The sequence below is a fragment of the Varroa jacobsoni genome, unplaced genomic scaffold, assembly GCF_002532875.2.
Source record: "Varroa jacobsoni isolate VJ856 unplaced genomic scaffold, vjacob_1.0 scaffold_284, whole genome shotgun sequence".
Taxonomy (NCBI): Eukaryota; Metazoa; Arthropoda; class Arachnida; order Mesostigmata; family Varroidae; genus Varroa; species Varroa jacobsoni.
Window position 1 is genome coordinate 10,627 of NW_019213186.1, and position 27,216 is coordinate 37,842.

The 27,216-nt window shown below is 40.9% G+C and overlaps 2 protein-coding genes and 1 long non-coding RNA gene across 5 annotated transcripts in view; 1 reads left to right on the forward strand and 2 right to left on the reverse strand.

Annotated features, from left to right (window-relative positions):
• The window catches only part of LOC111258988 (ecdysone-induced protein 78C), a 75,279-nt gene that overhangs the window by 10,602 nt on the left and 37,461 nt on the right, over positions 1 to 27,216 (reverse strand). The window lies entirely within an intron of this gene.
• Positions 7 to 1,427, reverse strand: LOC111258989 (PEST proteolytic signal-containing nuclear protein). The gene has a single exon (XM_022830633.2). The coding sequence runs from the start codon at positions 762 to 764 to the stop codon at positions 201 to 203; it is 564 nt and encodes a 187-aa protein (XP_022686368.1). The 5' UTR covers positions 765 to 1,427; the 3' UTR covers positions 7 to 200.
• Positions 12,046 to 27,216, forward strand: part of LOC111258990 (uncharacterized) — a 61,380-nt gene continuing 46,209 nt past the window's right edge. The window contains exons 1-3 of one of the 2 annotated variants that reach the window (XR_015310391.1): positions 12,046 to 13,188; positions 14,337 to 14,589; positions 15,740 to 26,976. This is a non-coding gene — a long non-coding RNA (uncharacterized LOC111258990). The remainder of the gene's footprint in view (positions 13,189 to 14,336; positions 14,590 to 15,739; positions 26,977 to 27,216) is intronic. The other variant, XR_002679345.2, reaches the window with a different exon arrangement.

The window sequence follows — 27,216 nt, forward strand, 5'->3', positions numbered from 1 at the left end:
ATTTATTTTTATTTATATCTATCATTGTTCAATCGTTACCTAATTAACCTACTTATATATACCCTATATTTTTTATTTATAGCTCGTTACGCTTCTAGTTTGCTCTGTAATGCATATCTGTATCTATAAATATATATCTATATGTATGTGAAAGGTATGTACAGGAGAGCGCCGTTTTCTAGTAAGCCACCCGTTTGTCGTTAACTCTGTTTCGTCTGCTCGTCGTCTTCATCCTCAACATGAATATCCTGAACGATATCAGTGAATGAATCCTTGATAGCATGAATCTTCGCACCCAAACTTTCTCGAGCATCATCTCCTGATCCTCTCGAGCGTTTGCTGGGTGGCTGGTCATTATCCAGATTCTTTTGCTGATTAATAACAGCCGCGAAACTTTTTCGAACATCGCTTAGGCCGTCGCTGTTCGAGGTTTTTCGTTTAAGATGTTGTTGGTTCGCATCATCGCCAGCACGTTCTAATTGCTCGCGTAACTGCTTTTCGATTTCTGCTCGCCGGTCAGTGAAGCCTCGGTTTGTCTTGCCGTAACTGTTTGGACCAGCCGATGTGGGCGTATGCTTGCCAATATTACGCATTCGAATTCTAGCTTCTGCCGGCATCTCTTCAGGTTCACTTTCATCGCTGTCATTGAAGACCGACGCAACTGTATGTGTTTTAGATTTCGCAGTCGTGCTCAGTGACGCGGCAGGCGTCTCCTGCTTCTTTGCGGTCAAGCTGATTTTAATGTTGGATTTGAAACCTGACATATTTATTGGGGTTGTTGTGTTTATTCGGTTGAAACGGAGCGAACTCTACTACCAGCTGAATTTGTGATAGTTAGCGAGCAGATAGGTTCTAAGAAAACACAAAGTTTCTTCTGTTCCACGATAGCGACCTCAGAAGCTCTGACACATTAACTTAGAACGTCCAGTTGGTTGTTCTCCCTTGGCCATACGTCAAAATTTTCTGGGAAACTATTAGGCAGCTTCTATTCAGGAGCTGCTGGCACTTACAAACGGACGTCATTAACTCCTGAAGAATCGAAATGAAATTATCGATAACATTTACAGTTTCCTAGACGACGCGTCAAACAGATACACAAAATTCCGACATTATTATTACTACAATGAATGAATAACGACTTGCTGACGTCTGTCAGTGCCCTTAGCGTTCGATATGGTTCAGTGGCTAGTGCTGCTTTTGTGAGCAAGACAAATGTGTCGGTCTTGAGATTGATCGTATCTTCCATGAGACGATTACGTAGAGTCTGTCCTTAAAATGTAGTTCCAACAAAATCATAGGCCTATGCAAGCGTTCTCTTTCCACTCACAGAAACAAACAAACGACAAATTTTCAGGAAAAAATTTACTCAGCAGCATACCAGTGGCATCTAATGGAGACGGCTGGGTCTGGGGGTAATGTTTGGCAATATGTTGTGGTGCTTCGTTGTTGTCGTTGTTGGCTATTTACAAACACTGCCAAAGCAATTTTAGGTCGCTATGGTAGCAGACGATAGCCCGCGAACTTTTGAATTGGCCCAAAGAGTGCGCAGCTCAGTCCATTGCTAATCTCCTAAACTAGGCGATTAGCAATATAGCTAATTATTTGTTCAATTAACTTATGCTCAGTTATAGTAATTAGTAAGGATAGCAAGAAACGCCGAGCATGCAAGGATACCTGAAATAATTAAGTCTTATGTCTTATGAAGAGCTATGCTGGAGGGACACGCCTTTGAATATCAAAAACTCGTTGCGATACATTGGATGCTCACGCAAACATAAAACGAAGACTTCAACCGTGCCGCTCAAAGGAACGCTTGCCGACAGTGTCGGACGTTAAGCTCAAAACATTTACTTAAACGCCTCAACCGTATTCAAATATGTATGCCTTGAGCTCACGCGCAATGATAAGAACAAGTACGCATTTTTGCTTAGTTTTATTAGATACAACCTTATGGGCGCCCCGAAAACACAAAAGTAGAGGAGACATTACGAATTCTTAGATGCGATAGAACGAAAGATTTCATTCGAGTCATCGCGATGGCTTCCTAAAGGATCTGTAAAAGTGTTCGACGAGACTGCAAATACGCAATGCTGCGCACATTGAACGGGCAGTCTACTTTGCCTCAAGGAATCAACAAAGAAGATATATTTCGACTTCGTTCTCTCAAGTCTGTAAACCATGAGAAAGAAACCCGGGCAACGGTTGTATATGCAAGCTTGATTTGTATATTCAGCAGTAAAATCGAAAAACTCTCATAACATTTGAGAGCAACGATATCAGAAATCCACATAGTTTCTATTTTGTCCCTGTCGACGATGCAGAATTGTAATCGCAGTCAAAATAGTAGAGATGGCTACAATTAGACAATTTGCATTTGACTTCTGTGGGAATTGAATAACTTTAACGCCTAAACCCATTGCTTCAAACAGCTAAGTTATCCTTTTTAAGAAATTTAGAGTGTTACGTTCGCTTAAACCGGCTTGCCGTGTTGATCTTTCAGCAAGTAAACTGATTGGGCCATTCATATATATATCCATTACATTGATACGGAAGACTGTTGTGGCCTACTACAAACACGGGTAGATCGTATATTTAGTTAATAGAACACCTATGAGTGTTCGGATTGGGATATGGGGATTACTTGCACCAACCCGATATTTTTACTTATAACCATATATCATTTTATTGTAGAAGCCGTTAATCGTAATCATTCAATTCTCATACAATTCAATACTCCGGATGCCTAGATATGCATAGATGTTAATCTGTGTTTGACATGAATTCGAAACTTAAAAGGGGATCATAAGCCGTTGGTGTAAAATTCGAAAGTGAAATAAGATAAAGAGGATTTAAAGCAAATCAAAAAGGCAACAGATATATTCTGAACATTTTCTCATATATTCCAGATATTATATGTCTCAGATACAACTTCACGATGCTGGCTAGGTGGCTTTGAATGATAGCTTCGCCTCTGTAGAGCTAACGAATCTTGCTAGCTGTCGACGACAAATGTTAAACTTTGCTTCATAAGTTCGTGGTGAAAATTTATAGTTCTTTTCAAACATGTATATTTGTTGTATTAGGTATATAGTACACTTGATACCAGCTAATGCAAAGATGATATATTTATTTGCAATAAGTTGAAGCCTTTGAAATGGCTATCAAAGCAAAGAGTTCTTAGAAACGCAACATATCTACTATGCAAGCATTCCGCAAGCAGTCTTCTTTTAAAAGTTGCGTGTAGAACGACTGTATATATTCAGAGAAGATACCGTTGGGTGCCGTGTCTTTTAATATTGTGCGATCCCCACAGCTTCTCGTATCACTCATTTTCAAAATTCGGATAGCTGTGGTCGTTCTAAATGGTTGTCATAGGATGAACTCGGCGGTGCGCGCTACAATAGAAAGAACTCAATTTTACTGTTATTCTTTGCAGTATATAAGTAATATTTGCGGGCTGGGTCTTAGAAAATCGCCATAATTCTTTCAACACAGGTACATTAAACGTATTGCTTAAAGTGAAAATAAATTATTGAAAAATACCGACAGGATCCATTTTAATAGCAAGTACATTATCGGTATTCGTATTATTGCATACGAATGCAGTTTGTACCATTAATGTTGGCCAAACCGAACCAGCATCCATGTACGTAATGGCCGCCTGCCCTAGGGGTCACCTTGATGCTCCAAAGGACGACAGACCTATTCATCATCGTTTAAAAGTTAAGAACCTGATCTACCTTTTTACATGCAGGTTTAGATTAACCACGATAAAATTAACGTATAAGTGTGTAATTAATCTTATCAATATTAGTTCTCGGTTATAAAAACCTGTAAAAAGGTATATAAATTTTGAGTGAATTTTAGCTTATCCACACGTGATCGTTCTGTTAGCAGGAAATTTGAAATTGAGCGGCGCTTGCATTTTAAAGAAAAGTTTTAGTTGATGGCATCGATATGATGTGGGAAATTAGCCCCTCGTGTGGATAGACACAGTTTGACCTATTTTTGATTTGCTATAGGTGCATAAACCATTAGAATAAAATGGATATACTATAGATTTTCATGTTATCACGATATGCAAATCATAGAGGTGACAAAAACCACTGTCCCTTTCGACTGTGAATGAATACACCATGCACACAATGATACGCACAAATGAAAGTATAAAAATACGTCCCGTACATGGCACACATCAACACGTACTTGTGTCTTTTCTAAATGTGTATCTAAATATACTTATACACAGTCATCTATTTTCAATTGACAGAATCAACGATTACGTACGTCGTTGACAATGTGGCGACAGAATACGGGCTTCGATGACGCCGTCCGCCTGTCTTGCATGTAATTTTGTTGCTGTTATTTCTGTGGTTGTTGTCGTCGCTGCCGCAGCCGTCGCTGTTGGCAATGAAGTGCGCTGACCTTGATGCAGCCAAGGGACGTTTCCAAGGACGGACAAAGTAAACAGACACGTCACCAACAGCCGTCGCATCAGCAGATCTTGCTGTCTACAATAGACATCGACAGCCCCTTAATATCCCCATAGAATCGTAAACTACCAGCGCGGCTGCACGAAACGTGCGCATGCTAATGTTCGACACCAACTACAACCGTGTCGCCGCTGTAACAACTACGACTACAAAGATGGCAGCGGCAACAACCACAACCGTAATGACACCTGTGGCAGGTAGATAAACATTTTTTCGATTCCCTCATCTTTGCACTAAAGGTATTAATAGCAATACAGCAGTTTAATGCGACGGCGGCGGCGGCAGCAGCGACGTGATAAGTAGCATCGAAAACTATCTTTATCACTAACGCTTATCAGCTCATTGGGTCGAAACGGTTCGCAACTTTGCAGTCGAGAAAAGAATCGTTTGAAAAAATATTGTGAGACGCTCTAGCACCAGTGCGAAGTGGAGTGAGAGTTTGAAACCGAGGGTGAAGATCGCGACGCAAATTGGAAGGAAGAGAGTTAGATACAGAATATGTACGCCCGAACAGTACGCGTTCATCTCAATAGCAGACGCTGATAAGGATGCCAGCCGAAGCGAGGCAAAGGGGTGTAGGGGCAAGACCTATGTAACTTTCGAATGACGACGTATAATTTATGCTCAGTCGACGGCAGCAGAAGAGTTAACTGTGATTGTGGCCACAGCAAAATAAAATGACCAAGCAGAAAACTTCGTACATTTCCTACGTAAGCTGTTATTGCGATGTCTGTCGATGTGACTGGCACACTTGTCGGGGTTGATTAATTGTAGGGAAAAACAAAGTAGCAATAGATACTTCGAATGGTAAAATCGATCCGTGTCATTCGCACCCAGAACCTACTTCTAATGCGAATTAAATATGAACCATGCTTCGACAGCATGCTAGAATATATAAGTCCAATTGCTGAACAAACAATATTCAGGATATATCAGGAACTATATTTCCCACAGAAGATAATTTTGATATTAAGCTTAGTTGACTACCAGTGAGAAGCTGGTGGCTTGTCTGGCGTTGATTTTATGAAGACCTTTTAACCAAGTACAGGCCCTGATTGTGAGTATTAACTAAACGGATTTCCTACACGATAGACGAGACAGCACAAGCTGGTTTGTAAACAACGGAACTGATATGGAACATTTCAATTAATACGGCGTTATCAACCATTCATCTGCAGTGAACCTTAACGGTGCACTTCATAAAGTTGCTTAATTATTTCTATCTTAGAATCAATTAACTTTTATTCGCATCAATTCAAGCTGTACAAATACTATACCGTGATAAGATCCAATACATAATGAATAAATACAAGATTACTAGCCTAGTTTGATAGCAGCGTGTAGCATCGAACACGAGATGCAGCCGCAATCAACGACACACAGTGTTATCTAATAGCAATATACCCGCCTGCCTCTAACAACAACGACTTCTCGATGGCATTAGCTTGATGCTGTAATTGAAATTGCTATTGTCGTTGCTGTTAGCAATACTAATAAATAATTAATGATGAAACTAAACCAAGCGATAGGAACTCCGGCTTTGGCAAAGGGCGACGCTCCGTTTGTCAGCCGCTTTCACCGTTATATTTGTTTTGCAAACATTAAAAACAATAATAATGTGTCCTTCGAGGCAAAACTAGACACGTTAGAATCACAACCAGACGGCTGAGCCACGATGGTTTAGTCGGTTTCCCACGCGGCCGGCACAGTAATAACTTAGACGGTAAAATTTCGAATCTAACAGATTCGTCTATCGTAGTACTTTATTGTTTTTAACGAGTGGCATGTTTCTCAATGTACAGTTTAGTTGCCAGCGTTGGAGTGACAGATTTGTAGAGGACGGCAAGCAAACAGCAGACGAGACATTGCTACAATATAACATAGGACCGTATGGTGCACTAGTACATCCATCGTTGGTACCGTCGTTCCTTGTCGCCGCTACCTCAATCGATTAGTGTACTTATTTAATATATAATCATGTGTGTATGTATGTAAGGGTCCAAATGGCAGGTATGTAAGTACGTTGTGGAGATACAACAAAAATGCTATCGCGTTTGGTTCTAAGAATAATTGACTTCTTGTTGGGTCTCATTGCAACGACCCCACTATTTATGGCTGGCTGTTTGCACTGCTATTTAGTGGGTATTATTATATGTTTGTAGGTTTATAGGTATGAAAATGTTTACAGATGTTTACAGATTTATAGGTATACGTGTTTTTCTGGCACGTACATAACTCGTTTCGCAAGCTTCGCCTTCGTATTTTTGTTTGTTTGTAAAGCGCAGTTTTCTCAAAGAGGGATCATGGGACCTTTGTTAATTTACAATTAAATTAAGTTATCAGAAAAAAAAACAATAGGTTCACGAAATTGTTTTGCTTTACATTGGAGCAAATATTCCGTTCTTCGTTACCAGTCTGACATTGGCTGCAACCTAGAAAGCCCTTCGTTACAGCCAATTCAGTTGCCTGGAAAGTGAATACATTCCGTTCTGAAAATAGATGATCACGAAGTAGTAGCTGAATGACAATTTCATACGCAGTACTCTGGACCAGCCTTATGATCCATCGTGGACGCACTGAGCCAATCACCGTAGCGTATTACGTGCGGATCATTGAAACTTTATGGACATCGTTATGCCTTTGTTCGTACTCAATTTTGAAATTATACATGTTTAATATAAATGGGTATAGAAAGCAAAGCATCTTCAAATAATAACTGACTCCAAACACTACTCATTACTATTTTTGAAGTAGTCAAACTTATAACAGACAAGCTGATATTTTCGTGGGGCAGGAGCTGGAGACTGCGTCATATGTAAGTAGGATATTCACAGGTCGGCCTGCTACCGGCTCAATTTCGAAACTTTCGTTGATCGCGGTGGGAATAAACTAGTGCTCGCTTGATTCTTGTTATTCTAGGGGAAAAGGGAAACATGTCGGCGGGCATCGCACAGTAACATCTAACGTCGAATGTAAGTCATCGACTCTTCTGGGCTCTCTGCATCAATGGGCCGCCGTTGTCATAAGTCCTCCTATATATTCAAGCACCATTTCGAGCCCAAGTAAAAAAGCTGTTTCCATCTACATCCTCGTACCATTAGCAAGCCGACAAAATCATTAAAAGAAACAGGGCAGACAATTTGCGATCCCCTTCTTACTAGATGTAATGTAATTTATGTTTTTTTTTTTCTAAAACACATTGCTCAGCTGCGGCAACCGATTAAGAAAAAGATCATAGGGATTACGTGTCGACAATGACGAATGTAGGTCAAAAAATTCTGCACTTATATTAAATGCGTATGCGCTGCCAGTGAGCACCCTCGTATCCAAAAATAGTCTTATGCTTTTTTCCATGAAAAAACTAATTAGACTCAAATAGCTCGGCTGCTCTACTTTTTCAGAAAGAGCGGATTCAGTCCGCTTTCTGATGAACAGTACTTTTCAAATTGATCGGACAGCAAGACGACTTCGTGAAGTGCCTTCGAGAAATGATTAGTCGATGACCTGTTGCAGAGGCATCAGCCATATCTGGATTATCTACCTGTTCGTGAAGAACAGGCTCTCCTCATCAGCAGTTTATTAAGACTTTAATTAATGCTAACTGCACGTGGCATCCGTTGACATTATAATTTTGCAGAGAAATTATTCTTAGATACAAAACGACCTCTGCTCGAGTTACATCCATGTCCATAAGTATCACTATCTCAGCTTCTTACTGCACCTTCTTTTATTAGCTGTATGATAATCATACCGGTAGAGAGTTCTGAATCAAAACCTTTTAGGTACCCGGTATACCATAAACTCATGTGACAACTAATTTCTTTTTCTAGCAACCTTCAATTTGAGGATTTTTGTGAAGAGGGAACAGCTTAGTGTGTTATGCTAAATTTTCAAAAAATGCTAAACTGTGACGGAATTCGCGGCAGTGTCACTGTACTGAAAGAACTCAAGCTACAAGCCGCCAGTAGCACTGCCATCGAGTGTACCGAATGCGGATCTTGTTATCGTTGCGGTGGCAAATTTCATCAAAAGACGGACTATATATGGCTATAGAGGTTGCCTCAATGTTTAATAGTTACAGTTATCTTGAAAAAAAAATAACACAGATGATTATTTTCATTGCGAGTGCGATCCATATGGTAGAATAGGTATGCATTTATGGAAAAAGAACAGCTAGTCGAAATTATACAACCGATGTCAATCAACAACCGTGACTATAGCAGCGATCCGATCGCGAGCCACGTTTATAACGACTGTTGTTGCCAGTCGTGGAAATGCTTAGTCAGTTAGTGGCAGCGTAACGACGCCTGCGTCACCAACAGCAATAGTATAACAGGTTTGTCCATAACTTCACCATGTTCTTGACTTCGCACCCTCTGACGGTTCGTTTTATCGTGGTTTCGTATTTTTAATTTCAACCTGTGACAATTTCGCGCTTCAACTCCAACATGACAATAGCGACTTTCTACTATTCTGAGAGCTTTAGAACGTTATAACAAAATGGAAGTAGTGTTCCCACATGAAGTGTTCCTGCTGTTGCAGTTATAGCAGTCAGTCAGGGAAATTGGTTTATCCTCATATTTCCGGATTGGCTGTCAGTTTTTTTTTCTTTCCCTGTTTTGGGTTTTGCCTGTTACTTTCCCAACGCTCTTCTTCAGCGTTTGTACATTTATACGTTAATAGCTGCTTTGCTAGAAATTATTCCTCATATCGTTAGTATTGCCCAAATTGACAATTTTATCTAAGATAAAATTGACTGTACCGAAACTTTTCACCACTTGGCGAAATCCGTTAAGATCGATAAGCACCAATTGAGATCCCCATGGTCCACCGCAACCACTGACCAAAATGCACTGCTCGCCTAAGCCAAACAATACGCCTGCAACACGTCAGACAGCTAGCCGTTCCTGTACGCAACGAAGTGTGAACTCAGACTAGCGCGCACTGCTGAGTTAGCAGGCAAAATTGTTACCATTGCATTATCACCAGGGCGATTTAGTCGAGATTAGACAGCCTTTTCTGCGCGTTGAATGAAAAACGATGCATTGGCAGAACGTATCCTTCGCTCGTCCATAAGAGGTCCTTCAAGAACCGTATTTTGTAGACACTTGACTTCTTCTATCAAGCCAATGATCGGGATATTGTAATTGATAACTAAAGAATTGTAAAGGCGATATCACAGTCTACAGTTTCTTATAGTTTTGCATCTAATTGCAAGAATTATTCATCGCCGTGCCCACTCTGTACTTCGGTTCCTCCAAATGATTTCATATAACAAGTACTAACCCTTCTATACGAACTGATGAGGTACGATATCAAAGCACACGGAACGTATATCAGACAATGAGCACAAACCTTGTTTGCTACTAGAAGCTAAGAACAAATAGGTCAAAAACAGAATAATAATATCATGTAAAATTTTAAAATTACTATAAATAGCCGTTTTCTGTATAGACAGAGACGTGAAAGTGGATTCGTTTCGTATTTACTTCTACGCACCTACAACAATACTTTTTCAGCCAGGTTAAAGGTAAGGTCTTGACGCCCGAACGAACCTGCGAGTAAGTCAAAAACAACCGGAAGGTATCGTCATGCCACGTTTGTATGGCCGCTTTAATAGCGTTAACGTTAATAGCGACACAGCAGTTCAGGAACTGCTGTGTCGCTATTAACGTCCAAATAAGTCAATACAGGCGGTCGGTGTCATTCGTCTTCTTCATTCTTTTGTACTCGTCCGGTAGCTGACATTAAAGTTATCGACGATGGTTTCGGCGGGTCAATGAGTTAGATTTCTACTAATTCGAACTAGTCACACGCTCCATGTCCAGACTCCAAGCGGGTGTTTGGTGCAATTTAATGCTGATGCCGCTAGAAACGGCATCAATGTCAGTAGTCGACCGCAGGAGATTTTCAGATATTTTTTTAATTCGTTATCGTATCCGGTGGTACGACGAAGTGACAAGGGTCCATCGACCGATCGACTTCAGCGGACCGCCTGGAGTGTTATTATGTAATAGATTACGAAAAGCTGTCCTAGTATTGCTGCAGGCACTCTGTGCTAGTGCCTGTTAGGTCGGAGCAGCAGCGTTCGGGATAGCAAACGCAAGCATGTACAAGGTCATTCTAGAGGCATCTCGACGAAAGGATAGACTCACTAGAAAGCAATTTAGAAATCATTTCGAATGAAAAAAAATTTTTTTAACCAGATAATGTTCGCATATCTGAAGGTGATCATCACCGATGATAATGTAGGTGCGCATTTGTATAAACGAATCACTTTCCTTTTTTCCGCGTTTTTCTGCGTCCTTTTAAAATGTTTTTTTCAGCCAACAAATGCTGCATTGCATAAACTAGATCATCATCATGTACGAAATAGTGAGATAGTTTTTTTGCGAAATACACAGCTTCTGCATTGTAAAAATTAAGTGCTATATGTACGGTTGTTATGCGACCGTTTTTTTGGACCGTGTGGAACGATTATTTTTGTAAAGGGTCCTTTCAGTCGTATGCTGCTCGCCTGTAATAAAAGGTAACCAATTACTTTTTTGGAAAGGTTACAATATGAATTTGATAAAAATGCTTCTTATAAAGACCTATTCATTGTTAGGTAACTGCACAAATTGTATCAGATGTGCATCAGTTTTCATTAGCACAGATTGACCACTCGGCTAAAATTGCTTACGGAATGCAAGGCGTAGATTAATAAACGTGATAAATTCTTGAAAACAAAAAAAAGAGAAAATATATTTTAAAGCACGATTGCCTCTCGTCGATATCTGGTATGGGGTAGTATAACAGTTAGACTCTAAGTAATTTGGAAGCATTAACTCTGAAGTTGTTTTATTCGTATTCTAGCCAGATAAAGGGGATGTCCAACCACTTGGGCTTTGAGCGTCATTCAACTGATCGACGTTGGTATTCAATTATTAATTGCGAAGAATGCATATCGTTCCATATTTGTATGCACGCAGTGATCACCTTATGATTACTTATTATTATTGTCACTTCATCAAGCGCGTACGCAGAGAAAAACGTAACAATTGGAGATCTTGCTTGCAGCAATGTACCTACACCTTTGTGATCCGAACATGGGCGAAAGGCGTCGTGGTGCGTGAAACTGTGAAATACGGTAACCTTTCACAGGCTACTGACCCAACGAGTGGCCAACGATGGTAACCAAACGATCGTGGAAGTGATCAATAAATAACTAGACCTTCGTTTTCGCTTGAGTGGCAAAGTAACGGCAGAGGTAGCACTCAACAGCACACCCGTTGCCCATCCACCAACGGGTGCCTGATTGATTGATTGATATGACCGAAGAGATGGCTTTCTGAGCTTTGATACGCACTGGAGGTGGCTGTACCATCTTAATCTCTACCTGATGCTATTGACGTTGGCGTTATCATGCTATGCCCATGTGCCAAAACTGTTTCGCAGCCAGTAGTAGTACCCAAATGTTAAACAAAAGAAAAAAACGGCCATTCATCCCCTTTAACTTTCCTTTGTCCATAGGCTGCCACGCGTCTAAATCTATAAATCTCCTGATATATTCTTCAATGCACATCAATGGTTTTCACTTACGGCATGCGTCTTTACGATGCTACTACGGAATTTACTGCAGCAGGCACTTTAATTAAAAGACTTTACTTGACAGCGGTCGACAGCCACATTTTTCTCGTAGTTGTTGTTAAGGCTTTTTCATCACCTCAGTTCTATTGTTATCATATTTGTTGTTGAACAACAAGCACTGAAAATTGGGAGGGGGCCAGGGGCAGGCATGGGTTATAAACAAATAGTCTCATATGGGGCAAACTTCTGACAAGACGATTTCGGCTTCTCAGTTCTTCGCTACTGCTGATTTTTGTACTTCGTTTTTTTTTTTTTGGCCAGCGCAACAACCTCAGGCCGCGAAACATAAGGTCAGGCCTGCGGTCAATCGGCTATTATTGAGATCATTGTGATAATGCTTGACGATTCCTTACCGTAAAATGATTGTGATTATTATTGTTGTTTCAACGGTTGCTGCTGTTACTACCCCACTATAAATGGTAAAAGTAATCACATAGAAGTTGTTCCGTTTGTTTTGGTGGCCTTGAACCCTTATATACGGGGGGATTATCTAGACAGAATCGACTTCAGACAAGTACATACATAGATATGATATAGCTATAGCATCGTTACAGACGATGACAGCCACAACAGTATCAGCGGCAGTAATCCGCAATGACATCTGGGTATTCACGGTTACAAATTGATAATGGTGCATCGGAGCTAGGAAAACGAGGCACGCATTCAGTCGTCGTTTTGCTGTTACTGATCATGGTGCCGCAGCCGCCGTTGTTTTGATCGTAGTCGTCTGCTACTTGAGATAAACAGCGTTTCGATATCTATCTGTTATACCCCGGGGCCTGTCACAACTGCTGGTAAATGGTCGGTCGGCGAATAACAAAGTACCCGTACAACAGGTCGATCGAACGCATATACAACTGTAGCTAACAATGATGCCCCATAGTATATAATGCGATCGTTGAAATGATTTCACAGAACAGCCTGTTCCGAACGTCGTCGCTCATTCACCACGTACAGTACGCTAATAGAAGGAATCAGTCATTCGGAATTGGGCTGCTGAAACCATGCGACAGAGGAGTGACTACAGAATGCAGTAATCGTTCTATTACCACCAGCCGATAGACAGGTAATTATAAAAAGAGCAAATAGTGACAGAGGCACAGGAAAATGAACAACTTCAATGCGATACAGAATTGTGTTTACGTGTGTGTAGGTGTGTGTGTGTGTGTGTGTGAATATGTATCTGTGTGTGTGTGTACTTTCATGAAAGCGACCAACACGATTTGGTTGCGTCTGCTAGCCCCTTATTGCTTCAATCTGCTGTATCGATGAGTATCTTTTACCAGCCTGGTCTGGGATCCTAGGATAACTGTACCGCATCACTCAGGGGCACCACGTGAAGCCAAAAACATTTTGTAGAACGAAAAACAACCACTGCACAAATAGCAGGGGCAGCGACTATGGCACTACTGGTAGTATCAGCTACATTTTATAGTTACCATCCGCGGAGAACAGCCTTTAACTTTCCTCTTGGCATTGGCACCAATTCATCTGTATTGTGCCCTCTTCTTACTCTCATCCCCCTCCCATCCCCCGTGTCTAGTACCTTAAGATGAGCTAGCCAATTTTCCTCGGTCGTCGGTTGTCGACATAGTCATAAAAATTGATTCTGCGTTAAAGAAATTTCGTCGAGGTACATATTTTATATGCGTAGCACCACAAAACAGGTTTCATATAAGAACAACAAGACCGACACGAATTGCTACAAGAAGCCCTAGCTGGGCAAAGCTAGCAGCAGCAGGGATGACATAAAACATAACATGGGCCAAGCAACGATAATAATATTATGTTCTGTCCATTTTGAAATATAATAAGTGTAAGCAAGTGTGTTCATGTAACTGCGGGTGAACGTGTGCGCGTATGTATATGGGAGAGTTTGCATACAAAATGTTTTCAATTTTCCTTGAGCTATCGACCAGCTGGTCTTCTCCATGGATTGATAGCTTTTTGTGGTTCCGTCACTGTATGTCTTTGTGGGACTTTTCTTTCCAATTGAACACATGGCGCATCCGTGTCCTTCAAAGGTAACAAAAGTTTAATTCCGTGACCGCAGTTCATATTGAGCACAGCTGCTTACCTGACACATGACGAAGCCGTATGCTACTGTTACTGCTGTAATTGCCTTATTCGGTAGTTCGTAAAGTGAATTTGGTGGCGCTATTATATACTGCAGCGTTATTAACTATATATATATATATATATATATATATACAGTTGGAGCGAATTCCACAACGACACCCCGCCAGCTTCATCGAGCTTTAATATAACAGTAAACCCAAAAAGCGAAGAGAAGCTTCCAATAGCAGTAGCAGCAGCAGCAGCAGCATTCGTCACGTCTACATTGGTCTACGTTCAGACAGTAACGGGAGAAGAAAGAAGAGATTGAAGAGGCAATGCATCTTGAAGTACGACAGCGCTGAAAGGCAGCTGAACCTCTGGCCTGCTCAGTCAGTCAGTCAGTCAGTCAGTGAGTTTTACGTTAGTAACAACAAAAATAATATATTTACCAGGTTTATATCAAATTATTAACTATAAATGCGTACGTATGTTCTTTTTAATCATGTAAGATAGGCCATATGAGTTGTCCTTTTCGTTTCAATACATAAACGGCTACTTGTCTGTCTGTCTGCCTGTAGTGACATGAGTGTTCTGGCAACAATTGTGGCAGTGATCAGTTAGAAAGTGAAAAAAGAGACAATTTCTTGCCGTGGCAATATTCGCAACGACACCGGTAGGTAGCGACTATAGCACAACGGGAAAAACCACGAACGAGATCAAAGATGGACGACGAAAGCTTTGTTTCATTTATGTGTCTAAAGCATTATAGCTGTTCGTACGAGTGAGGTGAGATTAAAGCAATTCGGTATCGAGATTATAGTTGGTGTGCCACATCAAAGACTCTTCGTTGCATTTCCTTTCTGGTCCGTTCTTCCGTACCGTTATCTAGGTAGACAAAGATAGCAGCTCTTAACACGAGTCAAATGTTAGAAGAGCCGAATTGGAATGTACGTCATTTCTTTACGGTGACATCACATAGCTGGACGGCTGGTTGTCTGTTTGCTGACGATGCTTAAATCGTCGAACGAGACGCTGACAACGACAACAGTAACGAAAAACTGATGGTGATCTTGCTGTGGCTGAAGCCAGATCTATATGATAACGATTTTCAGATAGCGAGAAGAGTGTTCGAAGGGTGGAAGGAGAAAAACTGTACTAAACCGTATTGTAACGGTCAATAGCGACTGGTGGTCAGCGATCGGTCGTTTCTAGCCGAGAAGTGGCTTTGCATAGTGATCATGTTAGCTTCGCACAGAACGTCTCTACATGCACTGAAAGGGTGCGACCCACAGAGCGCAAGCCCAGTGACTGAAAACGATTGTCTAGCCGGCTCGCTGCCTGCATGGTTGACCGTTTCATACGTGGCAATTCCTGCGTCGTTTGTCTACTAGTCAGCTAGCTCCCAAGATACCATACAGATAGATGGTAGATATGCTATACTATAATATGATATATACATATATATATATATATATATTAAGTCGCAAAATCATTTGCTCGACGCTTGTAGGTGAAAGTAATTTTTTGTCGTTTTTCGTTCTTTTTTCCTATTATTGTAGAATTTTGCCTCTCTTCAGGTTCGAACGACAGCCACGTCGTGACAATCGGTAGTGACCATCGCTTGCGGACAGTACACCATCCACCGATGACGCCTATAAGGAGAGTAATATAATAGAAAACCAAAAAGTTGTAAAGAAGATGAAAGCTCAATGAATGATGAGAACCCAATGGAAACTATCGAATCGTTAGAGTAAAAGTAACTAAATGAAACGTAAGAGGAGCTGATGAGTGAAGAGGACAAACGCGCACGCGATAGAAAAAACGGTTGATATTCCGTTCGTCTGCATTTCGTAGATGTTAAAGCTAAAGCGTGGTCTTCAGCGCGTACCTCGTTGCAATCCGTAGTAGTCATCAGTTGCCTAGACGTCGATGGAGCGTCACAGCCAGCAAAGAAACGAGGGAATTGTGAAGGAGATATATATTGAGTGAAGGAATCGCAACAGCAGTCACGTACTAACAATACGTCGCCTGTGGGCAATGCGAGTATTTGGCCGAGCGGTTCCGTTATATGAATGTGGTAACAGCGGTAAGCTTACCACTATCCCCATCGCTTTTTTCATTCAATCTATTATGGACGCTCACATGGATACTATTATACTGCTGCGTTCATGTGCGGATGCCGATGTCATGTTTATACCAGTGCGTCAGCAGGACCAAACTACGATGATATAACGATTCGATCCGTTATGATCTTGTCGGGCCGTTTCTACAAAAAAGCCGCAGAATGACGCATCCATAACTCTGTCTAGTAACACTACTATGAATAAAATACTTCTCTTTTTTTTTTTTTTGTAAAACTATGAATATAATATGAAAAATATGAAAAACTGACGTTGTACACCCTTCTGGGCCTTTTATCGAAGGATCGTTCGATAGGGTATTCTCTCCCTATTCGCCCCATGTGGTCGTACTAAAACCAGGTAATATATGTCTGTGTATCTTCATTGGCAGTCACATATTTGCTTTGTCGAGGCGTATTACATTGCTGGACCCATTGAGCAAGCGCTCATTACGAGGATGGACACATTGTAATATGTGATGCTTACTGAATGCATGCAGTAGAATGTCTATGGTACAAGCGATCGCAGGTTTTTGAGGACAGTTAAAAACCTAACATGGAATCATCTGTCGTAAGCTGTCAACTAAATTGTTTATAATTTAGGTAAACACGGGCTTGTTAGCGATAGCTATGTGAAAGCTCAAATTTTAACTCAATTTTAATTAAGTTGGAAATAAGAATTTCCGTTTATATACATGATTAATTAACCGCGCGTATGGCTTCGACTCATCATAAGGAGAAGTAGCCGAAAACCTTAGCCATAAGTTACGCGTATCTTTGTAATCTCCACAACCTGTTGGGATTCACATACCCTTTAACATGCTGCAGTCCGTTCTGCTGCATTCGACTGCATCTGGCGACCTTTCATATTCAACGAATTGTTGTTCACTCTGTCAGCATGTAGCGCATCCAACAATATACAGCAATAAAGTAATGGATTAGCCCGCGCGTTGCCCTAGAACTATTCATCTCGCACCAACACGTCACTTCTACGTTAGACGTGCGTAGGTTTAGCAATTGAATCCAGTCAATTTACCTCATATAGTAACATAATACATGCGCTCTGCTTATAATTATAAGCGTATTGATATTATGTCCATCTGAAATCATTCAGCTCCGATAAATACAGTCGACATTGTTGATAACACTGGGTACACGACAGAAGAGGCGGCTTCGTTCCTATATACTACTTAAGATGGTGACTAATACTTGTTGTCCACGAAAGGCTTTCCTACTTCATAAACAAATAACGATGATACGATTTACGCTGTGCATTTTACGCACAGCTCGAAAGTAAATACGAAGAATATGTTAGTCATCGCTTGTTGATTACTGTAGGAAGAGGTAAAGATTTTTTCTGCATGCTATCTCCTATTTCTCCCCTGCCTACTCCCTGAAAACTCGTTGATGATTGGCAAAAAACATATTAAGCTTCCTTGACATCCGTCAGTGAGTGGGTCATGCAGTCATTTTTTCTTTCTTCATTTTTAAATGAGCCGGTCTGTCCGTTTGCCAGTCAACCTTCGTATACGCAATTGTTTTCTAGCGATGACGCTTAGGAATCGTCAGTATTATAGCTATCCATCGACGCCGTTACTGTTCTTAGGCTTCCGGGCTTGTTGTGCAGAGTTTACGGTTTGAACATGTAGACGGGCAGGACATAGTTCTTAGCCTTTTGCCGCCAACAGAAGGCCGTATATAGAAAAGAATAACAGGATTCCTATTGTATGAACATTTATCCATCAATATGTAATCAGACATCGGACGGCTATATTGAATAGCCAAAAACACTGTCCTCATCACAATAATGATGACGCCAGCATCGATAATGAACTGACAGAGAGTGAAATGCCAGTCAAACCACAGAGACATCACAGAATTGTTTTTGTACAATTTTTTGCTTTATTAAACGCTCCCTTATATAGGTACAAATGATGCCAGTGATGGCGGCGATATGAACGTAGTGATTCCCGCTTATGTATGCGAGTATATCTATTTTAATGTGTGTATAGAAATGCTGCGTGTTTTGTGCTGTTTGTGAGTTTTACACTCGCCCATTCAGACGAAGCATGGGGCAAAAGTGCTCGTTGACATCATGGTAGCGCTAGGTTTATTTGGCATGATTCGTAAAAGGAAAACAACCCTATTTACCGTTTAAACAACAATAAACACCCTAACTGCTTAATAATTATAATAGTGACGATCTCAGTAATAATAATACTAATAATATGGTGCCTACGATTCTATTTCTACTGTTACTACTAATATCACTACTAGGGACAATTGCAATAAGAATAATCAGCCTCATTTTCGTGTTGTCCTTACCCAGTTGTTCGGTTTACCATTTACTAGGCCTCCTTGAATTTTGTCTATTTTTGTGCCTGTAATAGGTACCTCTGCCAACATAAGATCAGCACTGCATAGCACATTGTGTTTGTGCAAACACTTTCCTCGTTAGACGTCTTTTTTCTTTGATAATGTTGACAGATGGCAGGGCCTGGCTGTTACCCATCCGCATTCGCAGTAGTTCCAAAAATGAAAATGGCCGTTCTCACCAAGCTGCACGCTGCTCCCAGCGCATCGTATTCCTTGGATCTATCTTTCACCCAGTGTCCTTCTACCCTTATATAGCCTGCGTGCGGACTCAATCGGTCTCTCGGTGTACAACAAGGTCATGTCCAATAGCAGACGCTAGGTGAACCTGAGTAAACAAGCTTAGTTTTTAACTGCATAATTACCATGCAAGTACAGTATAATCTAGTGTGTTGCTATAATCTAGTGTGCAGCATAATGCTGCTACCTCTAGTGCCATTCTTGTTGATAATATTGTGTAACGCATCATCAGCACCTATCGATGTCAGTTGTATTCGAAGCCAGTGGGCAGCGTCATCGTAACACAGTCACATCGTCTCAGTTCTCGCTTCAGCTCCCGCTAACAACTATACACAGCAGCATAAACTGCTTACTGTTTAGCTTTGTTCTGCAAACGACTCTGCTTTTTCAGCTTCGACAGATACACCATCGTCGTCGTCGTCGTCGTCGTCGTCGTCGTCAACCTAAACATCGACATCAATATGATCGTCATATGGGCACGTTATCATTAGGGAAGATGATGAGACAATCTTCGTCGGCTAGGAGTTGTGCAGCTATTAGCTTGATGCGATTGGTGCCGGCTGAGGGTGATGAGGGTACGGGGGTAATAATGGTTGGGCTTTGGCTAATAGCGATGCGCCGCTTATAGTTCAGTGTGGTCCAATCCGATTTAGTCCTTGACTTGATGTAGCGGTTTGTCTATATGATTCGCCTGTGCAAAGCAAGCGTTTGTATTTGTATGTTCATACTATGAAATATCTACCTATGTACGTCTGTTCGTACGTCAGTCAAGATAGCAGTCAACGGCGGTCGCTGCCGCTGCTAGTGCTGTTTCAGTGACGGTTATCGGCATCATCGTAGACTGTTTTAAATATAGTCATTATTTCGTAGGTCATACGTACCATAATAGATATAAACTCGTAGCTAATCATCATAGCGTCGATTATTTTTCTCTCTCTCCTACCCTTCTTGGCCGCTTTGCAACAAAATAATATAAGTACGCGAACAACTGAAGGCGCATCTGCGTGGACACACTTTAGTTAGGTATATATACATATATGTGTGCAACCGATTGATAAATTCGAATTTTCCTATCCATGCCTCGTAGGCGAAAGCTACAGCGCTTTTAGAAACAGCAAATTTTATCGCGAAATTCTAATCCCGGTAGTATACGAAATACGTGAAAACAATTTCACACGATTGTGTACGTATTAGGCAAAGGTGAAAAGCATTCGAGCGATGGGGTAAATTATACTTTGGGCTGATTGGAAGAACCATCATTATTTATTTGCACGGGCAAATATTAACAGCCCAGTAAAAAAATCTGCTCCTTACCAGACTAGCTTTTCTTGCTATCATAGCAATTAGACATGATAGGATCCTTGGTCAGAGTTGGAATGCCCTGTGGTTGAGACAGTTACATCCTACGTGAACTTCTTCGGGTTCAGTATACTATTTAAAGGTAATTTATAATACTGATAAAACGGCAACAGCTGTTCAGGCTCAGTAGGTAAAAGAATCCGCTAACACGACACTTGGCCATAAGCAACATGCCTTGAAAGGCTTTTTGGCCCTCTAAAAATTTGAAGTCCTCTTGGGAGCTTGTTTAGATTATTTGGCCGGTACAAAACCTCTTTAAGATATGTCTGGTCATTCGAAAGAGCGAAAATCAATATTGTCCGGACCCTCACTGTTTGTTAATCCGTGAAAAAAAAAACAAGTAAATCGACCTGAATCTGACCTTATTTAAACGGATATTCAATGTATTCCTTTTGGTACTTTTATTTATGGCTTTTACTTCTCAGATGATGAATACTATTATTTTATTTCTAGGTGCCAACGTAGTTAATATATGCAGTTAATTTTTATCGCTTTTATTATTAATGTTGATATTGGCTATCCAGTGGCTATTTTGCGCGTGTCGCGTGCCGATGGTCTTCCCTGTGCGAAATCTTGCGCGTGTCCAGACCGGGAACATGAACCAGTTGGTAAGCCATACATTTTCTCGCCATCGTCTAGCTGCTGTGACATTGTCTTTCATTACTTGTCGCTGCTGTGTTGGTAATTGACGAGCTACAGCATCCTAATCACCGCAGGTTGACGAATCGACAAGATGAACAACGTGAGCCCCAGTCGTCATACTTAATGAGATGGCTTATATCGATGGTAATAGTAGTAGTCGTAAGAGTAATAACAATTATAATAGACTATATATAATTGCTTGTAGTTACTGCCGAAATGTTAGTAGTACTGGTGAGATCCATACTCTCAGATCGGTTCAGTATTTTACGCTTTCTTGATCAGATGCCAAGGAAATGGCCTAGCTGTTTATCCATCTATTTTCATTTGCCCAATCTACGCTTTTTATGTTATTCGCGTTTTTTCGGCGCCATGATTTGTATTTGCCCGCTGCTTGCTCGGAGCTTCCTCGGACCTGCTACAGGCAAGCTAAGCTTTAAGTGTAAACATCGACGTCACAAGGGGCATTATTGCACTGGCAAAAGCCGTCTTTGCCGCCGCCGCCGTCGTTGACGTTATTATGTTTGTCACATCAATCACGGTCTGCAGCAATCTTGACCGTGAAGAGATTTCTAGCTCTTATTTCTTTCGTGTCTGTAATTCCTTTGATTGTTACTCTTATCCTATATTGTTCTCCAGGCGTATACGCTGTCGTGATTATCGCTATACCTTATTGTCGTTATCATTGAGACAGTTACAATCTGTGTTATTTGTTGCCGAAACTGCTGCTCTTGTCAAATGCTCGAAGCTGTACAAAACAACTTCAGCTACTTCAGTCATTTGAACTTGAAATGACCCGCGACGACGCGTCTCCGTTGCGACCACTGTGGTATTAAGTCCCGTACACTGGCCAAGACGCCAAAGCACCACAAATGAAAAATCGCCAGCGTTTTTCAAAGAGAATCAAACATCGTTATTTTTTTGACTTGCTGGTTCGTTAAATTGGTGAAGCGGCAAATGCCTTTTGTAATACAGGTGCGCCTAGTGCACCCAGATACGCTGGCATCTAGGTCATATGCCAGACTATATACTTCCTTCTACCAAAGTTTAACCCCCGAATATTAGTAATGATCCCTTTAAACGCAGGGGTATTTTCTCCCTTCCTCTTTTTCATAATGGTAGAACATTTGATTACACTTGATTTGTTCTTGGGATAGTTTTAGGATATCGCACAGAAGGTTGTTACTTCATACAGACTAAAAATAGTGGATAGCGACCAAGGAATTGTCTAGTCTTCATCGCGTATATAAAATGGCTAGCCAATCTTAATCACTTATTTTAATGTTTGTTCTCTTTCTAGGGTAATACCTTTTTTGACATAGTGGATTTCCTCACCCGTGACATTGATGGAAAGCAAAACAAAGCATTGAATATGTGTGGCCTGTTGTTACTTTAATATAATTTGGTTCTGGGATGACAATTTCTGTGTCCTTTCTGTTCGAGACGACCGTTCGGAAGCCGGTGGTCTTTGAGTACTTTATCTTATACTCATTTAAGCCAACCCCATGAGTTATCAAACTTTGCGAGGCCTGTGTGTCGATGCATAGCTTCGAACCAACGGTACCGGCTTCGCAACCTTAACGTCCCAAGCGGCTTCCACGGCACTCCAATCCTTCTTAAATTATGTTTATAATTTATTGCCACATCACCTATATCGATAGACCACAGTGAAATTAATCATATAATAATAGCGATAGCTGACTTTAAGCATATATATGAATATAAGGTACATACTTCTAAGTAGTCTCGACAAACAATACGTGTCTATTTGAAAATAAACAGTTGTTCATAATTCGTTATTTAAAGTTTATTAATCATTAGATAATAATGTATTTTTGTATTTACATTTAATTCTTTTTATTATTTTCACTAAAAAGGACAGCTATTTTCATAATTCTATAATAATATATTCATAATTTTAATTCTCTCAGCTCCTTTACTTTAACTAATCTGGGCTATCGTAAACGTCGATTGATGTGTATGTAATGGCTGTTGTTGGATATTGTTCTTTACCAACTAATAGCCAAGTGTTATATAATATTGGAGACAAACTCGGCTATCTTACTCGCGTCAGGGCAAATATGTAGGCTTAACTATGAACGTTTTCCTAAATTGGTGTAAAGGAACCTTCAGTTAAGTTGAATAAAATACGTTCTTTACGCTCAAGATACAATTTGATATCTTAGTAAGTTATGATTTGTTGTAAAAAGTTTTAATCAAAAATACTACTCCCATACCAATCTATTCCAACTGCTTTCTGACCTAGATAAAAGATCTAAAAAAAGATCTGTCAAAAATGTCATTTTATAATCTCTAGAATTCGAAACAGGGTTATGTTTTTTGGGGAGGGGAACAGGGGGAGGGGGGTAATCTCGATCAGGTGACTCCAAAGGATTAACTTTCCGACGGTATTTAATATTCCATTGGTGAGGAACAAAAAATCTAAAGACAAAAAATAATTTGAAAAAAAAAAACAAAAACGGACGATATGTACCGGTTTGATAAATTGGCAACACTTTTATGCTGACGCAGTGACCGGCGTACACTAGGTGACGACGTATCTAAAATCGTGGCTATCGAATACCATGCCCATATGTACATGCTGTTATTAGACATATTCCATCGCTGTATTGGTCTGGCAGAGCGGACAGGGGTTTCGGCCTTTAACCGGCATATGAATTATCTGGAAATGACTTTTTTGTGAAGAGTAAAGTTGATGAGGACAATCGATGACCATCAAATTTTTGCAAAGAAGCCCTTGACAACGTATTCATTCACTTTCTACATGAAATGCATCATATTTGTGCCGCTAACTGGTTACGCTGATAGGAAACGAATTGACTTCTGAACAGTCAGGACACGTACAATACAGTATAGAAAAAGAGTATGGTTAACACAAATTGTTGGGTTCGTGATTTCCTGATGATCGCAAAGGCTCTTCTAGCTTCGCAGTTCCCAGACATTGGTGCCTTGATTACGAAAACAAGTAAGTGCAAAAACAAAATAGCCTTAATTTCATGGATGAGGGTCGAGTATTTGCCGATTTCAATTAAAAAATACAATAGAATCTAAAAAAAATTAAACGATGTGAACGAAATGCGCTGCTGTAGAAAAAGAGAAGCGTTTTATCGTCTAACTGCAAAAAGTTTCTTGTCTTGAGTTAAGTTAGCTTAAATCGTTATAGAAGCCAACTTTAAAAGTACGCTGATAGTTCTATTTTAATTATCATGCTAACACGCACAAGCTACATTTTATTTCCATAAGGAAGTTTTGTTCGAATTCTTTGCGCATTAGTGACCTAATTAGGAAGCTGACCGCAAATCTGTGATGTTGCTCATCTTGAAGGACCTGCGAAAAAAGCCCCTTTGAAAAACCGTTGAAGGAAAGATGTCCATGACGTTCATAACACGATCCAATTGCATCTTCGTGACTACGCGGTCTTCATGACTAAGTGAGGGCAAGTCATATACGGAATCAAATCAAACGATATGCCAACACTGAAGTATTCAAGCCCTTATGATTTGCCTCCGCCATAACAAACCACTAAATACTTAAAATCGCACCAAGCCACTACAGATAACATTCTTTTTGTGCCTCTATAATATGCGCTAGAACTGCCAGGGGCAGCTTTTGGCTACTTAAATACCATACAAATATACGATATTCGAATATCATCGAAAGCCAGCTGTGCCTTGTAAACACGAAGCGTGTTGTTTTTTTTTTTCTGGAAAACCGCTAAATTTCGCTTTTGTATGTGATATTTATCTGTGTAGCTAAAGTAGTTGACCAATAGTCCTCAGCGTTTCTCGTGTTGTTCACGCGCTGACCATACGAAAGCAAAAATTAGCATACTCGCTTGTAGATTGCGCACTGTTATCTACTACTTTGTTTTGTGGGAATAATCTGTCTGTTCATAATTAGTTTAACAGAAAAAATATTGTCATAATTTCTCCATATAGGGTATTCGAACGTTCATCATGATAATGTGCTAATGAGCTGGTGTGCTCAGGGCTGCTATCTTGGTAACGTCTCACAAATAACACCCTTGATAAGTGCATATTCACTAGGACAAGTGTTTAAAAGATGTCCTATTGTTACAAAAGGCACTATAGGTGTCCTAACGAACAGAAATTGACATTTCGGAAACTACCCGTCCTTTATCTAATAGGTTTTTTAGTGTTATCAAATTTTTGCATTGCTGCCGAGCATAATTATGACAATTACGCTCATCTCGACCAGATTTTTCCTTCAATAAATGCTTGACAAACGTCCATTCTCCTTTCCGGCAACAGTGATACAAAATCCTTACGCAGTAAAACTCGACAAATGCCCGCCATCATGGCTGAGTACACCAGCCAAATCTGCAGGTGATTGTTACGTACAGAAAAAATCTGTGATAATTTGTCTTTCTACTACGAATTAGAACTTCATTTCCACTTACACAGAAAACAAATGGTTTCGTAGACTTCCCTCGCCCCCATCCACTTCGTACAACTGACCGCGCATTAACATCATCGTCACCGTTAGCAACAGATGCAATGTATTACTGTGGTTTCAGGGCATTAATACATCTTTATCTAATCGGACAAGTCAGACATCATGCGAACATACCAAGTATACATGAACAAAGATATTTGTACCCATGAAAAGAAAAACTGTATGAGCACAATACAATAAACAACAACGCGAACAAGACGGACGGATGCGTGCAGACACGCAATCTCTGCTCTGGCTTCCTGGTGTCTTCCACAAAGGCGCACGGAGCCGTAGAAGGTTTTTGTTGTTACCGCTATTGTTGTTACCGGTGTCGGCGACGCCGATAATAACTCAGAAACAGCAAGCCCAACTGTGTCAAATCGGACAGCCACCGCTATTAGCAGCGAATCAACGGCGATACTCTACGGTCGGATCGCCACGATCGTCCGTTCGTCGCCAGCAATATTAACGGCATAAAGCTGGTGCGGTTACAATAAATGGATTATAGTAGTGCAACATACGGCGGTGGATATCTACACACGTCTGCGCATCTATCCATGTGTACAGGAAGGTTGTTAGTACCTTATTATTCATCGCAGTCCATCCTCGTGTCCTGTTTGTGAATCACCTTCAATGAGCTGGAGCCTGACTGGCGTTGGGGCGAGAGGACTGGTAAAAAAAAAGTTGGCCCTATTACACGAGTTCTGTAGGCTGTTGGTGAGTTACGGCGACGGTACGAGAAGCTGGGGGAGTAGGGGGTTGGAGGTGGCTGTATCGATGTGGGTGTGTGTGTGTGTGTGTCCGTATCGACGGGTGCCTGCGGTCACTGTAATAGTAGTAGTAGTTGTAGTAGCTGTTGTTATTTGTGTACTTATGTGTATATAATAATAAGCGTAGTAGGACTACCATTATCATTCAACCAGTTCATGCGAACGTCCTAACTGCGGCTGAAATGGTTACAGTTGTTGCTGCTGCTGCTGATGCAAACATCAAAGAGGCCATTCAGTAATGGATTCTGCAACAGCAACGCCGTTGCTACTGCCGCCGCTGTTGTGATTGGGCCGTTCGAACTGGCCAAGGAGACCCTGGCCCTTTCAAGGCTCGATATGCCGCAACAACAGCACTAGCATCAGCAATAGCGTTGGCTACAACAGTAATAATAGCCAGCGAAGATGTGCACGATGCGCGCTTCTTCATTTTTGCCGCACCGGCCGCACCACCGAAGATATTCTGCGGTGACGACAACAACAACGTTGCCGTCGTCACGTCATTGCTGTAGTCCGCTGCCGGCTTTTTACCTGTCCTCCGCCTTGCCCCCGACGTGCAGTGAGCCACTGGGATGTTGACAACGCCGAGGCTGTAGCTTGATTACGGCTGCCTTCGGCAGCGTCAACAACAATAGTTAGCCATACCAGGCATCAATGCCTACGATAGCAGTAACGACCAAGCTTGAGGAAGCCTAATAAACTAACAAAAACTAGTAACGATCTTGTTAACTGTGACAAAGACTAAAGCAAATGGACAAGGCTGGTGAAAAACAACTATACATAGCTCAATACACTATATAGGAGTACATCTAAAATTGGACAGGTACGTTCTCATTTGTCAAGTGCGAGTTGTTTGTACTTGTTTGGAAGTTAGTCGATCGATCAAAAAAAAAAATTGATGGACTTCACGAGATTGATGCAATAGACAGCCGTATACGTATCTATTTTACATAGCTTTTTTTTTTTTTTGCTAACAAGTCGATATTCCCTATTCGTTTTCGCTTCGTTTTGCCTAATGCAGTCAGTCGCAGTGAATCATCCAGGGAACGACTTCTATTGTTCA

Coding starts and splice junctions, on each gene's coding strand:
- LOC111258989 (XM_022830633.2), bottom strand. CDS start 764: ATGTCAGGTTTCAAATCCAACATTAAAATCAGCTTGACCGCAAAGAAG.